Here is a 15,745-nt window from a genome sequence, read left to right on the forward strand (position 1 = left end):
TTTGTTTGACCAATACTTGGACTTAAAAACAGAGAAAGAAAGAAGAGCGAGAGAGGAAAAAAGAGAGCGAGCAACAAAAGGCAAGAAACATTTGCTATTTCCCTCTCAAGGAGTTCTTTTTTTTTTTTTTTAACAAATTCTGAACGGAGATGGCGGTGTTTTTTTTTTCTCTCTTTTTTGTCTGTTTTGCTTTTGTCGTCTTGTCGTCGTGGTGGTGGTCGATTTTTGTATAGTCGACTCTTTTTAAATCGTTTAAACTAGAGAGAATATTTTCCCAGATACAAATAAATCGTCATGCAGGTGGGGTGCCGGGTCCGTGGGAACCGAAAGGAGAAGCCGTGCTTGTCCTAGAAAGTATACAATTGTCACCTCTTTTATGTTTTCTGCCCGCAACATCAGCGTTTGTAACTGTCTGTTGGCGTCGCGGTCCTTTGGGGTGGCCGTGGTGGTAGATGGTGGTTGGGGTTGTTGATAGTTTGCGTTTAATTTGTTATTTTTCTTGGTTTTTATATATTTTTGGCTGGGGTGGAAGTGTGTGTTTACTTGTGTGTGTGTGTGTGTGTGTGTATGATTGTGTATCCTGATTTCGGTTTGTTTTGGGGATGGAGGAGGAAGAAGAGGAAGAGGAGGAGGGTGAGGAGGAGGAGGAGGAGGAGGAGGAGGAGGAGGGGAAGGAGGGGGAGGGGGAGGAGGGCGGCCTTGGCTATCATACATCACATTCCGAGTCGCTGGAGGTTACCGAGAGGATGGAGGTGCCGGTGTCCGCGCGCTCCGTCAGGCTGGACACGCTGGTGGTGGGGCTGGCTGCCGTGGACGGCGACTCTGCGGAGCCGTGCGTGGGGCAGCCGGGCTCGGCCAGCGAACGCATGCCGCTCGGCCCGATGGCCTGGTGTTGAAGCCTGCGGGAGACAGAGAGCGGCACCAGCCCTGACACAGCGGCTCCGCCACCCGGCTCCGTCAAGCCGCCTCCCCGCGCCCGCGGCCGCCGGTGCTCCCCAGCCTCCACCGCGCGCCCTTCGCCACCACCCGCGACTCTGCTCCCAGCGCTCATTCCCTCCCCCTCCCCTGCCTCCAAGCCCCCGACTGCCCATTGAACGCCACAGAGCCCCCCAGCGCGGGGCTTGACTCGCTTCTCTCCTCCCCGGGGCTCTCTGGAGCTTCCCAAGGCTTCCCAGTTCGGAGCGGGCCTCCGAGGAGAGGTAGCACCCGAGGCCGGCCGCCTGGGGAGGCCTGGGAGCACAGCGCGGGGAGCCGCGTCCGGAAAGAGCAAAAGTCCGCGAGGGACAGGGTGCTCCTTCCTCCCCAGCCCCTTGGGAGTCTTCAGACTGAACCGGCTGCCCGGGAGCGGTAGGTCTCCGCAGTGGCTCTTGCCCCAGCTTCCGCGAACACACCCAGAGCTGCGGGTTGCTCACCCGCAGCCTCTGCGGAGTAGGACCCGCTGGGTTCGCTCTCTGGATCCCCGTGCTGAGCGCAGGAGCAGGGGCAGAGAGAACGGAGAAGCCGGAAGCGGAAAAAGTGGGGAAGAGGTGCGACAGAGAAAGGAGAGAAAGCAGCAGGAGAGGGGTGCAGAGCAGTCTCCGCCTGCCCCTTTGCCGCAGCAGGCATCGGCCGCCTGGGGCCTAGAGTCTCTGAGTTCCTACCAGGAGGCCTTCCCCTGTCCCGGGCACTCCCCCGTCTCAGGCGAAAAACTGGCTCTGCACGCAAAGGTGAGAGGGCCTAGGGCTCAGGCCTGGGCCGCCTAAACACAAACACACTCATTCACTCCAGGAACTCAGCCCTGGCCTCTAGCCCCTAGCAGCTGTCAGCAGTTGGGGCCCTGCTCCCTGTGGTACACCGGGCCCAGGGCCTTCAGAGGTTAGGTAGGGACGCAGGCTTCTTACCAGGGCTTTCACCCCACTTCCTCCCTTCCCCCTTCCCTCCTCTTTTCCTCTAGTTATTTTTCTCCCTACCTCCAACAGGCCCAAGTGGGCTGACTGGCCAAGCCCAGGCAACTTTGTGACTTTGTGGCCAACGTGCTGGCAGTAGGGCTCTTCCTGCTCCTGGTGGCTTCCCAAGTTAGTGGACCAAGGCGGTGCTCCTTGACTGGGACAGGAGGGCTGGCACCTGTGTGCACGTGTACACACACACACATACACACACACAAGGCCTCTCCACTCCCTGCCTGGTTGTCCGGTTCCTGGGCAGCCCATCTGCAATGCTGAAGGAGAGGCCTGCTCCATGGTGGTCACCGACCTTTTTCCTTTTGTGGCAGAGACCCAGGTTCAGTTTCCTTTCCATGACATTGTGGATTCCTCCCCGGGTTTTTGCAGTGCATAGAAATAAGAACCAGATGGCAAGGGCGGCTTTCCTTCCTTCCCTGTCTGTAGGCTCCAGAGGAGTGCGGAGCTGGGGACGCGCTGAGCAGGTGGCACCGGTGCAGGGCAGGGCTAGGGCTCCCAGGGCTGGGACCAGGGGCTGTGGGCACTCAGGACCTCAAACACACATACACACACTCTCTCCACCCTGCCCGAAGCCCCTCTCGGACAAAGTCGTCAAGAATCCCACTCCCCCATCCCTCTTCTGCGCGTCTGGGCAAACGGAAACTTTCTCCAACTGGCCAGGGGGTCGCGGCTTCTCGCGCGCCCGGCAGCCATCGACACCCTGCCCGGTTCGCCCCTATTTCAACCCCTGTCTCCCTCCCCGGCCCCAGAGACGGTAGCCAGGCCGCGGGCCCGCCACTGACCTGTTCTTGGCCGCCGCGGCGCGGTCGCGCTGCCTCCGGTTCTTAAACCAGTTGCCTACTTGTGTGGGAGTGAGGCCGGTGGCCTGCGCCAGTTCGCGTTTCTTGCTGGGGTTGGGGTAGGGGTCCTGCAGGTACCACTCCCGCAGCAGGCTCCGAGTCCGCTCCTTGAAGCAATGCGTCTTCTGCTCGCCGTCCCAGATGGTGCGCGGCAGCGGGAACTTCTTGCGCACGCGGTACTTGTCCACCGGGCCAAGCGGGCGGCCGCGCAGCTTCTCGGCCTCCTGGTAGTGCGCCTCGAGCCACATGGCCTGCAGCTTGCCGTGGGACTCCTTGGTGAACTTGTGGTTCTCCAGGATGTGGTAGAGGTCGCGGAAGTTGCCCGTGTGGAAGGCGACCACGGCGCGCGCGCGCAGGATCGACTCGTGCTTGTTGATGGCCTCGCACGCCCCGGGGGCCACGGGCAGCGACCAGAGGAAGCGGCCCAGCCGCTCGATGTCGCCCGTCTCCTCCAGCGTCTCGCAGACGCTGGCCACCTGCTCCGGCGAGAAGTTGAGGGTGGGCAGCTGGAACATGGACAACTCTTCCGGGGGGGCCCTGGAGCCGCCGCCGCTGCCGCCGCCGCCTGCTCCGCCAGCACCGCCGCCTCCCGCACAGTTCCCGCCGCCGCCGCCGCCCGCGCCGCCGCCGCCCGCACCGTTCCCGCCGCCGCTACTCGCCAGAAGTAGGGAGCGGTGATGAGGATCGGCGAAGTTTGGCAACAAGAAGTGGGAGGAATAGAGGTCTAGGGGGGAGCGGAATACCATGGACTGACCTGAGAGGAGAGGAGAAAATTCAGGGAGAGGAAGAGAGAGGGGAGGAAGAGGAGGAGAGGGGCGATGAGGACCAGGAGGAGGGAGAGGAGAGGGGGGAGGAGGAGAAGGAAAGGAGGGGGGAGCAGGAGGAGGAGGAGGGGGAGGAGGAAGGGCGTAAGGGACACCCACACCCCACACACATCCACACACACACACACCCGCGCAGCCACATAGAGAGGGAGGAAGGAGAGCGGCCCGGTGCGCGCGCGCAGAGAGAGAACCCGAGACAGAGAGGGAGAGGGTGAGGGAGAGAGAGAGAGAGAGAGAGAGAAGAGCGAGAGCCAACCACCGCCGAGTCAAGATTCAGCGATTCCACAGCAATCGCCCTAATGACAACAGCCTCATAATATCTCCCCTAAATCCACAGTGAGTGCAGCATTGAAACATTTTGTTTCGCTTTTCTATTGGTCTGCGGCGTGTCGTTGTGGCGTTGCCACGGCAACCGCTGCCAATCACTGTCAGCCCTGCCAATCAATACCGAGAACGTAAGGACGGTTTTACCACTTAGCCAGAGTGGGGGGGAGGGGGAGAGGAGGGAGGAAGGGAGAAGGGGGAGAAAGAGATTTTTTTTTTAATCTTTGCAACTCTTAATCTCGCCACTTCCCCCTCTTTATCTCTCTCTCTCTCTCTCTTTTCTCTCTCTCTCCCTCCTCTCTTTCTGTCTCTGAGCTCCCTTCTTCCCTCTTCCCCAAAGAAGTTGATCCAGAAATTCAAAAGGCCATGGACAGAGAGTTGTTGAATGGGATGAGCAATTAAAGGGGGGATTTTGTTGGGAAGTAAGAGGCTCCCCATGCGGCAGGAAGGCCCAGGGCCAGCCCTCAAGGAGAGGCCAAGGGCTGGCTAAGCAGGCACAGTTTGCACATGGTGTGCACGTCGGGCTACCTCTTTCTGCCTATGTGAGCACTAATAGTGGCGAGGAAGAAAGAAGAGATGAGATCATGGGGCCCACCACAAGCTGACCCTGTCTGCTGCTCCCAGGATTCCAGATTTCGGGGGGCATCTAACACCTGAGAGCCCGAGCTCAGGACTCAGGGTGTCAGAAGCCACTCTGGTCTTTTCCATGTGTGACCATTGGCCACATTTATCCCAATTCATCTGCATTGGATTTCTACCCACTTCTCTTTACTCTGCCCCGGGTCAAGGAGCCTTGATTTCCCGTATTGCTCTGTGTTTTTAAATACCAGTAAAAGTAACAGTACACTTCTTTTTATCTTGAAAAGCAAGCCACTTCTTTGTTCCCCACCCCAGACCTTAGCTGTGTCCCCCAGGAAGCTGAAAAGTCTGGAACACTCTGGAGCCCCCTGACAAGCCCATGACTCGTACTCCTCCAAGGAGCTCTGGACCTGCCTACTAGCCCCAGAAGGACACTCAGACTTTGGAGGATTCCTCAAAGAAGCGGATAGGCCTGAACACTGTGTGTTTGCTCATATTGTAAAGAAAAAAATAATAAAACTATTTTATCTAAGCACAGTAACATGAAAAGCCTAAAACAGATGCCCAAAGGGCCTGTAGAATAGAGAGAGCCCTCCCTCCCTCTGGCCACTGCAATCCTCCCCCAGATCCAGGGCCGGTATGGGTATTTATTCTAAGGTATGTTGCTTTTAAGAAGATGTAATCAGCATCTTTAACCAGGCCTTCCTTTGTGAGGCTTCTGTAACTATGGAAGTGTGATTTACGCAGATTTGTCGGGGTCAGAGACGTCTTTCCCCTGAGCACTGTGTATATTTAGACAAGACTCGGTTTGGTGTTAAAAAGTGTATATTTTGAATGAGTTCACACACAGTAGCCAACAATGCCCACATTGTCGGCCCGTGTACAACGCGTATTGAAACGCAGCGTCCAGACTTCAACTAATCTGCCCTCAATAAAGCTGAAATAATTATCCTAAGCTGCCTTTCCAGAAGAAAAATCATTGAGGAATTCAAAACTCTTTAAAAAAAAAAAAAAAAGATCTTTTCTACATTCCGATGCAGATCTGGGGGCGAGGCACGGAGTCCACACCACTTTGGAGATCTCAATGAGGGAGGAGAGAAAGAGATTGAGAGAGAATTTAAATGGGAAACTTAACATGACTGGGGCTGTGAGTGTCCCACTCCTAAACCCCAGCTCAGGTCCTGCTAGGCCTTGACTCCCGCAGAGCCAGGCCTCCTGTGCAGAGAAGGGCAAGCTGCCCCGCCGGCTGTACTCTGGCTGGGAGGCTCTGGCTGGGAGAGGAGGCCCGCTACCCTCCTTCTCCGCCCATGGCAGCGGAGGGTCGCGGGTCCTAAACCCAATGACTGAGACAGGGAAATATTCGCTCAAAAGGAAGACCCGCCAAGGCCCACTTTGGGTGATCTCTCCCCTCCAAGTAGCTTGCTCCCGACCGTGGGTCCTTTTCCGTTCAGCTTCGAAGCTCTGGGCGGTCGTTCACAGCGGGCCCAGAAAGAGCCCTAAGGTTGGGACACAAAAACAGACGCTTCATCTTTTCTTCCCGATCCCTTTCTCTAGTAGGGGAAGGATTATAGGCTGAGGGGTGGGAGGGGGAAGGGGCAGGAGGAGGAAGCGGGGGAGGAAGGAATGAAAAAGGGGAGGGAGTGGGTATTGTGCCGCGTGTGGGGGGAGAATTCCTACGGGTGGGTTTCCGAATATTGTGTTCAACTTTTTGAAAGCAGCTCGTGACCCCGAAACTGCATCCCCTGGAGCCGAGGACCCAGGCGCCGGGCGGGCGGGTGAACCCAGCCAGTCCCCTCCCAGTCCCTACAACCCCCGCCTCCGGGTGGGGGCGACCCGGCCTCTCCCCGCCGCTGCCTAGCCAGCCCCGGAGGGAGCCTGGGCAGGTGCCGCGGGCTCTGCCGAAAGTGCTGAAATCGAAAACCGTCACCACTCAAGAATTGAGGCAAGTGGGGCTGCGACTCAGCTCGGCGACACCCCTGCCCCCAGCCTTGGCCTGGGCGCCTGCCGACGCGCCGCACCCCGCCTGCTAGGGTGGCAGCCGCGACTCGGGAGTGCAAAGCCGGGCGGAGGGCGGCTTCGAGGCGCGCAGCTTTGTGCGATGGGACAGGGCCCGGCGCCACGGGGCGGGCCGTCAGCCCCGGGCTGTCAGAGACTCCCCGCAGAACCGAGCTCCGCGCCGCCCACGGAGCCCACCTCGCGGCCCGGCGGCCGCCAGCGCCTCTCCGCTCTGGCCCGAAGCACGACGCCCGCCGCCGGGAGCCCGTAAGTTGAGAGTCCCGAGAGCTGGGGGACGGAGGAGGATAGGCGGGGTGGCCCGTCCTCGGCGCAGATGGCTGGTGGAGCTGGGAGCGCAGGCTCCGTGGGGTCCGGGTCTGGGAGTGCTGACCGTGTGGGGGAGGGGGCTATGGAGCACTAGAGCTTCCCCTCCCAAATTCCCAGGCGCTGGGCTTTGGGGAGGGGCGTAGGAGCCCCAGGACCTCGGGTTCTGGGGCCCAGGCGCCTTTCCCGCCGCTCTGGGGGCCCGAGGCAGTAGGCAGCGGGAGGGCAGAGAGCTGAGCCCGGAGGACATCTGGAGGGGTAGCGCGCAGGGGGCGCCAGCACCTAGGGTCTCACGGAGCCTAGAAATTGGGATGAATGTGTCAGCCCGCGGGGCCTGTAGGTCTCCCCTGCCCTCTGGCCGCTCAGACTCCTGGATCTGGGACTTGGAGCCCCTATAGGCAGAGGTCACAAAATTGCCACCACCGTCTCTGCTTTAATCCTGGGCTGGGCAACCGGCAGGACTGCGTACAGGTGGTGCAGGGAGAAAGGGCGTTTGAGTCGGAGAGTGTCTTTCTCGTACTAGGACCTACGGGGCATTTATTTACAAATTAGCCCCAAGCCCAGGAGTCTAACTCCGCCGGGAGAGGTGCCTGAGAGACCCACTCCTTCCTTGGCATTATGCTGAAAGCCAAGACTTGGTCCGCAAACCTGCCGGCGGGAGCAGCTACACCCACTCGGCCTTGCTCAGCTGTGGAGGGCCTGTTTGAACTGGGGCGGGGGCGGGGGGGGGGCGACGGTCCTTACGGCCCCCATGACTTCGGGCGGCAAGGGTTGGTCCCAGGGCCCGCGGTTTGGGCCTCCCCGCAAGCTGCAAACCGAGGCGCTTGGCGCGGGCGGCCGATGAGGGCGCAGGGGAGTGCAGCACGTAGGCGGGGAGGCCTTGAAGCCCTTCAAGGACCCCGATTACTTTCCTTTGAATGAAAAACAACAACAACAACAACAACTGCTCCCTCCCCGCGCCCCCGCCCCCCCCCTTAGCCTCCCGGGACCCGCGCTCGGAGCAATTGTCCCCCGGGACAGTAAACACAGCTCAGTTGCCTCAACTTTCACCGCACATAAAAGTTCCTGGCGTGCAGAGAAATTTGAATATTTGATCAGCCCCTTTGAGTGACCCTCATTAGCTTGGCGCCCTGCTAAGGCCCCGGCATCGCAAGAAAGCTGCTGGGCCCGGCATTTGTATGCCTTGTTAGCGCTGCTTAATGAAGCTGCCCCGACGGCTCAAAGGCGGCCTCCGGGGCGGGCGCTGCGCACCTCTGGGCACCCCACTCTGCCTAATGAGCCCCACCGCCCGCTGAAGGCCCCTCCACCCCCCACATCCTCAAACAAGACAAGTTTGGCTCTCTCTTGGGCCACCGCACCTCCCACTGCCAGGCCCAGGAGAGAGGGCACAAACCCTTACCAGTTGGCTGTGCAGACCCAGCCCCGAGAGAGAGAGAGAGAGAGAGAGAGAGAGAGAGAGAGATATGGGAGACTTGGGAGTTGTGAGTGATAGGGGCTGGGGAGGAGGCCTGTGGCCTCAGGTTCTAGTCCAGGGAGTGCACTACCAACCTCTCCCAAGAGAGCTAATATCAAATCATTTACCCTAGTTCCTTAAAGATGCATCTGGACTAGTGCTGGGGTGGCAGGGGGCAGATGTCCAGGGGAGGCTCAGTTTTCCATCCTCCTCCCTACCCAAGTTCCTTTGGGCTCCACAGCCCAGGAGACGGGCTACTTCTTTGCAGAGATCTCCTTGAGACCTCCAGAACTGGTGTGCTAAGGCTTGGCACACTCAACTCCTCTAACTATCATTGCCCCTCCATCTCAGACCCCAAACAAACACAGCTGGCACTAGGAAAGGCGATGTGTTCTAGCCTATCTTGTCCCACTTCCCCTGCCCCAGAAAACCAAGCCTTCTCTGGTCTCTCTTTAATCATGCTTCCAGTCCTTGGGAAGCTTAAAGAAAAACATTTAAGCAGGGTTTCCCTGTCCAGGACCAACGGGCTGCTAGGGCAAGATGGGACTAAAACAGGGAGAACTATGTAAGGTAGTGGGACCAAAGTCACCAACTACCTCCTGTTTTCTCAGTGGGACAAGTCACATGGTTGGTCAGCAAATCTAAGGAGCACAGTTAAAAGTTGGGTTTCAGTCCTCTGAAAAAGGAGTAGACTCACTCTCTGTTCCTTCTCTCCTTCAATGCCCAATTCCCTGGACAGTTGTCCCTCAAGGTCCCTCCTTACACACCCAGCCTTGGGCTTTTAAGGGTTACTTTTGGGGCTTGGGAAGCAGACTTCTCTCAGATCCACACTCTGGGCCTTCTGGAGATGCCCCCCACTACAAACTCACAATCCCTCAGATACGCAGCCGGCTGGCCAGCTTGGTAACTTCAGGACCCCATTCCAGGGTGGCCACCTCTAGGAATGAGGGGCACCCAGCCAGCCCTCACCCTCTGCCAAAAAGCCAGTGAGGCTCTGGGGTAGCGGAGCCTTCTAAGTCCATCCAGTCTGCTCCTCGTCCCTTTCTTTCCCCCAGCTCAACGGGTATGCCCCGCCCCATTTCCCATCCCCGGACCCTCTAATTCAAGCCCAAACTGAGGATCTTTAGGGATCATCTCTGCCCTGGGCAGGACGGTGCCTTGGGCCTTGATCCGTGCAAAGGGTAGGAGCCGGCAAGTGAAGAATGAACGATGTTGGAGAGAAAGGGGACCTGGAGTAGGGGTAAAACTCAGCCCTATGGCCCTAAGGCCAGGCCCACCAACTGCTCAGGGGAGGAGGTGAAGGGAGGGGGCTAGGAGTCCGCAGGCGTCGGTCGGGGCAGCAGGGACCTAAGGCGTCGGCGTGGGGGGCTAGATCCAGAGGAGAGGGGCGGGGAGGCGGGGGTCGGGGGAGCGCGCAGGACGGAGGGGGGGTGGTACGGCTCTTTAAGAGCCACATGGCTGGCAGGAGAAGCGCGCGGCCCGGTGCTGGTAGCGCATTGACCCCGAAGAGGATTTAGCGGGAAGGGAGCGGCCGGGCTCCTGTGGCTTTGTCCGGGGGCGACCAGAGAGGCCGAGGCACAAGAATACGGAGCGACCGCGTCATGAAAGGCCGCGCTAAAGCGGCGGCGCTGCCGCTCTTGACTTCTGAGCAGGGCTTAGAAAGCTTGTCTCGGCTTAAGCCAAACTGCCGGCGCTGGACCCTGAGCGCCGAGTCCGCGGGCTCAGAGCCTCCAATCTCGGAGCGGAGAGATGAGGGGGAACTGGGGTGGCAGGGGACGTGGCAAAGATGCTTTTGGCTCTACAGCCACCTGACCCTAGCGCAAGAGCTACTAGCCTGACTGGCAGCGCCAGGGGATGGCCAGAGCAAGAATTTTCTTTTTCCTACTTCGGCTTTTGATTTTATGTCCACTTCGAGAAGCTGCGGAGCCGGCTGACCCCAAATGGATTCCCAACAGGTGGCCGGTAAGTCCATTTAAATATTCTGCTCCTACATCACCTCCTCCCCGGCCTCCTTCCTTTTCCCCTACCACATTCCCCCTAGCCTCTCCGAATTCCCTGTGCTCCTTCCTCAGGTGAAGGAAGGGAAGGTGGTGGTGGTGGTGGTGGTGGTGGTGGTGGCGGCGGTGGTGAGAGGCGCCCTCTCCTTGAGGGTCCGCCGGCTCCCAGTTACAGCCCAGGACTGCTGGCTGGCGGGTCCCGTGAAGCTCCACCCAGTACCCCTAGGTCCCAATCACCCTTAGCTCCGTTGTGGGCCCTGATACCCCAAGGGGTGTGTGTGTGTGTGTGTGTGTGTGTGTGTGTGTGTGCCGGGGGCGGGGAGGGGGGGACGAGGGAGGCTGGGTAGGGGAGACGCGCTGGAGCATCTCAAGAGCAGGGCCGACAGGAGGGGGCGGGGGACCCCGTGGCCCGGCGGCCTTTGTGTGGGGGGTTACAGCAGAAAACCAACTATACACCCTCTTTTGTGGGAGATCCGGGATCGGGCCCGGGAGAGCCCGCGCCAGCTGTACAATAGCCCGAAGAAGAGCTTCCTGGCAGCCCCGGGTTGGGGAGTTGGAGGGGGCGAGCGGAGGGAGGAGGGGAAAGCGGAGAAAGGCAAAGGCAAGAAATCCCGGGCGTCCGAGTGAAAAGTCGGAAAACGTCCTCGGAGCGCGCGGGAAACAGAGGCGCGCGCGCTCGCGGGCGCACATCCTCTCTGTCACCCACTCTCACACACGCACTCACACCCACTCCACGCAGGTTGCCCACGCACGCAGTCCTTGCAAGCGCGGGGTCTCGAGCCTCATCTCCCAAGCCGAGCCGCGAGCGGAGCCGCCCTCCTGCTCCCCCAGCTCCCCGGCTGTCAAGAGCCCTTCCGCCCGGCCACCCGTCCCCCGAGAATGACTGGGGGAGCTGGGAGGGCCCCCAGGGCTGGGGCTCAGGGAAGATCTTACCTGCGGAAAGGTAAGGGAAGCCGGGAGCAGGAAGCAGCGGCGGATAAATATTCATTAGGAAGTGTAAGTGTCTCCTTTTAAACCGCGCGGCGCGCGCTCTCGCTCCTCTCTCTCTTTCCCTCCCTCCCTCTGTCCTCTTCTGAGGCTCTCTCCCCCTCTCGCTCAGCCTCCCCCCCCTTTCCTGCGAAATGCCGGGTGGTTCCCAGTCTAGCTAACCTGTTGGGAAGCCTGAGCCCTGGGCAGCGCCTCCACAGCTGCTTTCCTTCGCTCTTGGGGCGCGCGGTCCCCATCCTCCCTCCCTCCTTTCGCCCAGCCCCTCACCCCTCCTAAATTACTACATCATTAGCTTTATTTTCCAGGGGTGGGGGGTGGTAGAGGCGCAGCCCGGCGCACTTCCCCAAAGCAGGGCGAAAAGCTGGCGCGATCTGAGTCTGCCCCAACTCCATCCCCACTCCACGTGCCCACCCCACAACCCCACCCAGTCTTCTTTCTTTTTTCCCCTACCGCCATCTCCACCTCCATCCTAGATCAACCTAACTCCCCCATCCGCCGTTCCCTCGCCGCCACCAATCTGGATCCTTGGCTGGGTCCGCAGTGAGATGCCAGGTCTGCAGGTCCAACGCTCTCGGAGATTGGAACTTCAATCTGCACTGGGTGTAGGGATAGCTCTCTGAGTCCCCCTTTCCCGCGTAGGTTTTGTAGCTTCACCCCAGGGGACACCTGGGCACCTTGGGCCTTAGGATCAAAACGCGGGGTACACATTCAGCGCCTCACCTCGCCAGGCCTCAGGGCCCCCGGGCCTTAGACCTTTGGCCGCGCCTGGGAGTCTGCGTGGAAGGTAGGGAAGAGGCGGCCTCACTTTATGCGACTGGGAAGGAGAGACAGATCCATCCACCGATGGACTGACAATGGCCTTTTACGAACAAACTGACCTGAAGTTAGACGCAAGTCCGCATCTTTCTCCCTCACGCTCATGAGAAAATACATCAACAGGATTCCAGGAAGGCACAAGTCCTCACACAATCCATCTGAGAATCGCTTGCAGCGGCAGGCAAGCACGCACACACCCCCATCCCCCCCCCCATGCCCCAGGCCAGCACTTCTCCTGTCCCCCCCCCCCCCCAGAAGGCTAGCGGGCTAGCAAGGTGGCTCCCAGAAGAGGTGTATGTCGCTGGACTGATGCAGGACGGCCTTGGCCACCCTTCTCCCCGCTCCAACCCTCTAGGCCACTCCAAGGGCTCCAAGAGATGGCGTGGTCCCAAAGTGTTTGGGGGTGGCGGGGCCACTCTCCTGCAGTCCTCTGAGCTCAGGATGCTGAGGTGGGGGCGGGAGGAGGGGCCGAGGGGGCGGGCCCAAGCAAGTTCCCAGTTACAAATACGGCTGTTCTTGAGAGGCCTAGTTGGAGAGCTTCACCCCCAAACACGCCTATCGCTTCCCACAAGGCGCCGTGACTTCCACTGTTGGGTCCTACACTTTTCCCCGGATCCTGGGGCTCCTTAGTCCTTTTGGTGGCCTGGAGGTGGGGTGTGGCCCCGAGCCTCGAGGCGACCTAGTGACCCCGTCTCCACCCCTACCCCCATTTGGCTTGGCCCGCCAAAATTCACTGAGACAAGTTTCAACCCTTCTAGAAGGGAGCAAGGCGCAGGATCCTCGGAGGGTCTGCCTCTTCCTGGAATGTGAAGAAGTTGGGCAGAAGAGGATACAAGAGAAGCCTAGAGGGCCCCCAGGCTAGGAAGCCATATTAACCTTGCTTCCCACCCAAAGTCCCGAGTTTGCACTTGCACACCTCTATCCCATGCAGATCCAATGGGTTGCACATGCCAGGCCTAAGCTGAGTCACCTGACTGTACAAGAACCGTACATGCAGTCCTACCTGAAAACACATGCTAGAATTAGAGGAGCACTAAGAACAGAATTTGAGGATAAAAGAAGTGTCCACAGGCAGAATCATTCCAGCACACAGCCCAGTTGTCCAGATGCTGACAAAAGCCACAGTGTCGTGGGGGAGTGACCCCAGGCACATGGGGGCATACGCACAGGAAGCCCCACACGGGGATATGGAGGGCCCATGGAGGATGCAGTCTTGGAAGCCAAGGGTTTCCTGGTAGAGGGATGTTGCCTCCCAAGGGAAAAACTTTGTTGAGCGGACTGGGTGAAAGGTTTGAGGTCAAGTCCAGGAGACTATAAAGAGCACCTCCCCCATCCCAAAGCTGACCCTTTTCCCTTGCTCCCAGCTGGGCTGGAGACACACAGAAGAGGGCAATCCAGGAAAGGTTCATTTGGACCAGGATGGTTTATTTGTTGTTATTATGATTGGTTTAGAAGATTGCATGCTATGGGAGGATGAGAGAGCATAGGGACCTCACTCAGTGTGCACCCTGATCAGGTTCATGAGGTGGGAGGGCCCTGATTTTGCCCCTGCCACTACTCTTATGCTAAATTGAGTCTTTAAAAAGAAGGCTAGCTCAACTCCACACCTCCCTGCATTCACTTCCAGCCCAGTCCCTTTGTATAAAATAAGTATGCAAAAGAAGGCTCCAAAGAACACTGAATTATTTTTATTAAACTACTTTTCTTTGTGAGATATTGGGCAGTTCAAACCCCCTCCTCCCCTGTCCCAGGCAGGAGCCCCTGTCCCGTGGGGGTTAGGATTGAAGAGGAGGGAGTGACTCCTAGAGTAGCTCTCCTACAAAGGCCCAAACAAGTGCACAGATTTGTTTTTGGTTCCATCTCCGTTTGCCTGCCTAGTGTCCGCGAACCTTCCAGACAGTAACCACCACGGTTTTCCTGCATTGGATGCAGTGGTGCCCTCCGTTTCACTCCACTTCCCTCCCTGACTCTCTCTCTCTCTCTCTCTGAAAGTAGAGGGTAAGTCTGGGAAGATTGTTTTAGACAAAAAAGGAAGAAAGAAAGAAGAAAGAAAGAGAGAGAGAGAGAGAAAGAAAAAGAAAGAAGAAGGAGGAGGAGGACGTTCTGGGCCAGCAAGTCGGATGATCACCCTCCAAGGGGCCGAGGAAGGTCTGTCTCCTGAAGAAGAGATGAACCATCTGGAAAACACGGCAGGAGGACACTTTTAAACAAATGTAGTTACCCTAGAAATGGAGGGAGTTTGGGAGTATGAGTAGGGAAGAACTTCTTTCTTTTGGGGGACAAACACTGTGTCCTTTGAATTTTTCCCAAAGATACACTCGATTCCTGGAAATTGTAGTTAGAGTTTGTTCTTGTAGCTGCTCTAAGTAATAAAGAGTGAATATCATGAAATCATTTTAGACTTAGTCTTCCTTGGGAGAGCAGTTTCTTCCAAGACCTTTTTCTTTCCCCAGGTTTGTTTTTCCTTATTCCCTGGTAAGAGTCCACCAGCTGACACACCTGACACACAGGGAGAGACCAAGACAGAAAGAGAGAGAAATGAATAAGGAGGAGACCGTCCTTCCCAGACCCAGAGTGACTGCCATTCCCTGTAGCTGAGATTCGTGCCACAAAGAAGCAGACTCCTTTACCTTGGGGGCATCTCTCCCCTCTTCGGGTAGTTTCTTTAGAGCCTTCCTAATAGTACACAACAAACAGCATTTTAGAATTAAAGATGTTTGCTCTTACTTACCAATTAATTCTACAAAATCCTCCAAACTCAGCTAGTGTGATTTATAAAATTGCGTGTAGGTAGCTAATGTCATTGCAACATTCATCACTCAAGCAGGAAAGCAGCTCAGTTTCTCAAAGCCTGCATGCCCCATGTACAGTCGCTGGAGCGAATTTATTTTTCTCTGTGTTTCCTAAAAGCCCCGGTCAATTCTGCCCGAGCCCCGGGACTCAGGGCAAAACCGCCTAGGTTTGTGACCTCTTGAGAGGAGAGCACTGCGTTTTTAGGGTTTTTTGCTGCTGTTGTAAGCAATTCTTGGTGATGGTGTGAGTTTCTGTCTTTTTCTCTCCCCCCCCCAACCCCACCCCGTCTCTGTTTTTCTCTCTCTCTCCGTCTCTCTCTCCAAGGGAGCCCAGTGGAGTTGCCCGCCTCTTCCTCTGCAGAAACCCGCTGTCTAGATAGAAGCTAACCATTTCCGCTGCCCGGGGCAAAGGGCCGAACGTCCCTGTCCGGTCTTAGGCTGGGGCGGGAAAGGTGGGGGCGGTGTATGCGGCTTGGGGAGGTGACAACCACCACCTTCGACAATAAAATAAAATAACCAGATACCACTTTAATCCCTTCCATTAACAATGTCAATGCGCTAGAGAAGCCGTCTCACCTCCAAAGGTGTCTTCGCCCCCGGAGGGCCCAGGCTTCCAGGCGCAGCCCAACACTGGGCCCGCGCGCCCGAGAGGAGGTGCTCCGACGGCAAAAATCCCATACATTTTTAACTACAGTGATTACTAAATTAATAGCAGGCACTAAGACAGATGTCAAAACGTCTTGAAAATGTTTATCTGTGAATAATTGAGAAGGTGGTGGGACGCATTATCTGATTGTGTAATGAAATATGTATGAGGAACAGCTGTTTGCGACAGTCCCCTCCCGCAGCCTCCTCAGCCGGGGCCCTTCTACTGG

The 15,745-nt window shown here is 57.7% G+C and overlaps 1 protein-coding gene across 3 annotated transcripts; it reads right to left on the reverse strand.

The window, feature by feature from the left end:
* Positions 1-257: 257 nt before the first annotated feature.
* SIX3 (SIX homeobox 3) lies at positions 258-12,183 on the reverse strand (the record flags this gene model as incomplete). Of its 3 annotated transcripts, XM_080814018.1 has the most annotated exons (4): positions 258-347; positions 740-899; positions 2,723-3,533; positions 12,141-12,183. In XM_080814018.1, 4 exons carry the CDS (start codon positions 12,181-12,183, stop codon positions 258-260), a joined length of 1,104 nt encoding a protein of 367 aa, XP_080670144.1. The 3 variants fall into 3 exon arrangements, with proteins under 3 accessions (XP_080670144.1, XP_080670145.1, XP_080670146.1); XM_080814019.1 differs by lacking the exons at positions 258-347; positions 12,141-12,183 and adding an exon at positions 11,209-11,263 and having other exon boundaries at positions 707-899; XM_080814020.1 differs by lacking the exons at positions 258-347; positions 12,141-12,183 and having other exon boundaries at positions 707-899; positions 2,723-3,344; positions 3,435-3,525.
* Positions 12,184-15,745: the final 3,562 nt, after the last annotated feature.

The sequence above is a fragment of the Martes martes genome, assembly GCF_963455335.1.
Source record: "Martes martes genome assembly, chromosome: 9".
NCBI lineage: Eukaryota > Metazoa > Chordata > Mammalia > Carnivora > Mustelidae > Martes > Martes martes.